The 3,884-nt window shown below is 41.7% G+C and overlaps 1 protein-coding gene across 1 annotated transcript; it reads right to left on the reverse strand.

Annotated features, from left to right (window-relative positions):
* Positions 1-1,593: 1,593 nt before the first annotated feature.
* Positions 1,594-2,263, reverse strand: LOC143567480 (uncharacterized). Its single transcript, XM_077053891.1, has 2 exons — positions 2,139-2,263; positions 1,594-2,029 (listed from the first exon to the last, which is right to left on the reverse strand). Exons 1-2 carry the CDS (start codon positions 2,261-2,263, stop codon positions 1,594-1,596), a joined length of 561 nt encoding a protein of 186 aa, XP_076910006.1.
* Between the last annotated feature and the right edge of the window lie 1,621 nt (positions 2,264-3,884).

Genomic DNA, 3,884 nt, shown 5'->3' on the forward strand with positions numbered 1-3,884 from the left:
ATTCCTAACAAAGCCTCATGGTCCACTACCTTATTGGTCTTTCTTGTATCAACACAAGCGTACTCCATTACCATATAACATGCCTTAACTTTGATTATTTCATCAAAGTGTTCTTGTTGATTTAAGTTGGCCATAACTTCGATGCCGTCACCCTGCGTTGAACATTAAAAGAAAAGGATGTGAACAGATTCATGGTTAGGTCATTTCAAAGGGATGCAATACAATTAGCATATAGGAGGACAGAATACTCACATTGCTGTCTACAAAAAGGTAGCAGAGTTCCTTCTGGAATTTTGGTATCCACTTTTTTATAACTCTTACCAGTAGCGGTTGCAGTTTTAGATGCGCTTTGATGTCACGGATGTGTATCAAGTTATGTTCCATTCTGTTGACTGTTGTGGAGTTACTGTAGCTGTTAGTGTAAGCAAGGTATATACAATATCAAAATAAAAAGTGTGTACAATGTATACGTATGTGTGTCATTAGACTATGCTATGTATGATAGTTAAGTATTGTATTAAACATATGCACAATAGTAGTGAAAATAAATTGTATGTTGCTAGTTTATTGTATTATCTATTTCTTGTAGAAAGTCTGAGTAGACTACGTGTTTGGTTAGAGATGGGTCTTCGTCATTGTGTGGTACGATCAAAATTTTGAGTGAGTGGGGTGTAGTTGCTCTTGATAGAGCTACATATAATTGGCCGTGACTGAATACAGGTTGTGGCAAGTAGATCCCTATCTTATCTAAAGATTGACCTTGGCTCTTGTTAATTGTCATTGCATAGCATAGACGAAATGGAAACTGTTGCCTTTTGAGTTCAAAGGGTAGCTGTTCATCGTTATGTGTTAGGCTTATTTTGGGAATGTAAACTCGGCGACCTATGAATTTGCCCGTCATTATTTGTGCCTCTACGATCCCGGGCAGTAGTTATGTAATTATAAGTCGTGTGCCATTACAGAGACCATCAGCTGGATTGAGGTTTCTTAGTAACATGATAGGTGAATTTACTTTTAGTTCAAGAGTGTGTGGGGGAAGGCCATTGAAGTTTAGAAGGTTTAGGTACTCTACAGGGTAGAGCAGCTCGATATCGCTATTGTCACCTGGGTGAGGAACAACCGAGTCAATGCGTGTGTAGGTTCTTGTTGTTCCAGGTGTCATATTGATAACGATAGAGTTAATCTCGTTTACTGTTTCATTCTTAGGACATATAATAGCTTTCTTTGAAAGAGTTGTTGTGTTGAGGTTTTGTAAAGTATCGGCATTGTAAATGAAGTGTATAAGTTCGGTTAAAGCAGTGTCAGAATAACGTATAAGATATTCATCAGGTATACGTATATTTTTTGTATCTTCTGGATCATTCACGTCTCGTGATCCAATAACTCCATCACCAACAGAGACTAACCATGAAGAGAATACAGAAATAACATTTTGTTCTGTGCAACTAATATCTGGTCTATGTAGGCGCATGTTATCTGTAAGTTTGTAGACCTTGAAACTGTGCCACAGGTAAGATCTTGGCAATGACGAAGCAAGAATGGTTGACTTTGACGCCTTAGAAATTATTGGAAGTGTTTGTCTAAAGTCTCCACCTAGTAAGACCGATTTCCTCCAAATGGTTTATCCTCACAATTAAATAGGTCCCTAAGTGATATGTCTAGCGACTCGAAGCACCGTCGGTCATTCATTGGAGCCTCATCCCAGATTATAAGTGAAGTTTCAGTCAGTAAATGTGCTAGTTGTGTGTTTTTCTTAATGTGACAGAGTGAGTTATCGGTTACGTCTAACGGGATTTTGAATCTTGAATGAGCCGTTCGGCCTGAAGGAAGTAGCAATGATGCAATGCCAGAGGCTGCAACAGCTAGCACAATGCTTCCAGTTGAGCGTAATGCTGATAGTATTGTTGTCCATAAGAATGTCTTCCCGGTTCCTCCATGACCATACACAAACACCAAGATCTGACGGTGCGAGGCGACTGCAGAAGTGACATCCTCATATATTCTGCTTTGTTGAAGGTTAAGCTTAGATCTGTTTGAATTGTGTTCAATTGATAGCAAGTGTCAATCATAGTTCCTCTCTTCCATTAAAAGTCTGTTTTGCAGTTGCTGAAGCAAAGCAGGTCTTGGCATAGGCAGACTGTAATCTGATAAGAGACTTTGAAGGTGTGCCAGATTGGAGTAACAGTTCTAGTTCGTAGAGAACATATTGCTTGAGATTGTCATCATTAGAAATACCATGGTTTCTCATACCATCATCTGCCATCTTACGCCATTGTTTTTCCCACATGCGCAAAGGGTCTGTTACTTCACAAAACAAAAGCATTTGAGTGAATAATGCCCGTAGCTCGCTGGCGGTGGCCCAAACTGAAGCCTCCTCAAAGGCAGTTGACCATTCGACATCGTCACCAAGCAAGCCTAACTTTTCACACGTAGCTCGAAAGGTTTCACAAACCTCTCCGTTGACAGTTGACCATGAGATCGTGACTTTTCGTTCATCCTACGTGCCTCCGTTTTCCACGTAAAATCAACCACTGTGGCCCTCCTTCCTCCCATAATAGGTTTCAAGTAACTAAATCAAGCACTACATAGTTTGTGTGTGTGTCTTTTTTTCTTATTTCCCACGCACAATCAATCACTGCGGCCCCCCTTCCACCCACAATATGTATGATCACAGTATTTTCCTGGCATTCATGCCATAATTAAGTTAGTTTGTTAAGTTGCAGCAGAACTTGGCTCATGTGTCATACTCAACCTTGTTTATTAAGTTGCAGCAGAACTTGGCACATAGGCCATACTCAACTTTGTTTATTAAGTTGCAGCAGAACTTGTGGCAACTGCCCAAATCCGACCCGACCCAGGTACCCGTTTTCGGATCCGATTTTAAGATTTAAAATTTGATTATAATCTTTATATATTACTAATAATAATAATTCCTTTCCGCCGTCCCGCCCCTTTTTCTCTCTTGTCGCCGTCCCGCCCCTCTGCTTAACCCTTAAGCCTTGAACCCCTTTTTCTCTTAACTCTTTGCTTGTCCTTTGGTTCTTCCCGCCTAAGGATGTCTGCGCAGCTCCACGCGCCAGACTCCTTACAAGGAAGCCTGCGCGAAGACCAGCTGTTCCTGCGATACGCGAGACGAACTGTCCCCGCGGCGCGCAAAGGATTGTAGTTCTTCCCGCGGCGCGCTAAGGATTGTAGTTCTTCCTGCGGCGCGCTAAGGATTGTAGTTCTTCCCGCGGCGCGCTAAGGATTGTAGTTCTTCCCGCGGCGCGCTAAGGATTGTTCTGTCTGCCTTCGCCCTCGCGCACTCAAGCCTTCTCGCGCTAGACACTTAAGTCTTTTCTCCAGTTTAAGCCAGCCTGTATGCTTTTGAAATATCTTATCTTCTGTGCTATACCTGCCAAGGTATGAGCACAGTAGGCCAGATCTGACATCTGTCCGAAAAGTCACTTTCGGCGCAGCTTGCTTACCAACCCTCTTGGTTGTCAGAAAAAGTAACTGGCATAATCTTTTAAAATCTTCTTTTCCATGTCTTGAACAGTACTTTGACTGACCCCTCTCATGCTTTGAACAGTAACCTGTCAGCCTTCCCCATCCCCTGCAGCTGCCACCATATCTTTTGCTTTTGATATCTTTTGCTTGTGATATCTTTTGCTTTTGATATCTTTTGCTTTGATTTGATAAGATCTTTTTCCCCAATTCAAGGGATGTGTTCCCTAGGGTTTTCCTATAAATAAAACTAATTTCTTGGATAATTAAACACAACACTTAAACACTCCCCAAAATCTTTCTCCCTTACTCTCAGCCGAAGATCCTCAGCAACGCCTCCAACTCCCCTCTTTGCAATCCGTTTCTCTTCTTTTCTGCCCAGAAATCTCGGTAATTAA

Source organism: Bidens hawaiensis, unplaced genomic scaffold (genome assembly GCF_021521415.1).
Source record: "Bidens hawaiensis isolate Kalapana, Puna unplaced genomic scaffold, B.hawaiensis_p1.1 tig00023408_1, whole genome shotgun sequence".
Classification (NCBI taxonomy): Eukaryota; Viridiplantae; Streptophyta; class Magnoliopsida; order Asterales; family Asteraceae; genus Bidens; species Bidens hawaiensis.

Coding starts and splice junctions, on each gene's coding strand:
- LOC143567480 (XM_077053891.1), bottom strand. CDS start 2,263: ATGGCAGATGATGGTATGAGAAACCATGGTATTTCTAATGATGACAAT. Junction 2,030..2,138: donor AAGTCTCTTATCAGATTACA/GTCTGCCTATGC, acceptor CAATTCAAACAG/ATCTAAGCTTAACCTTCAAC.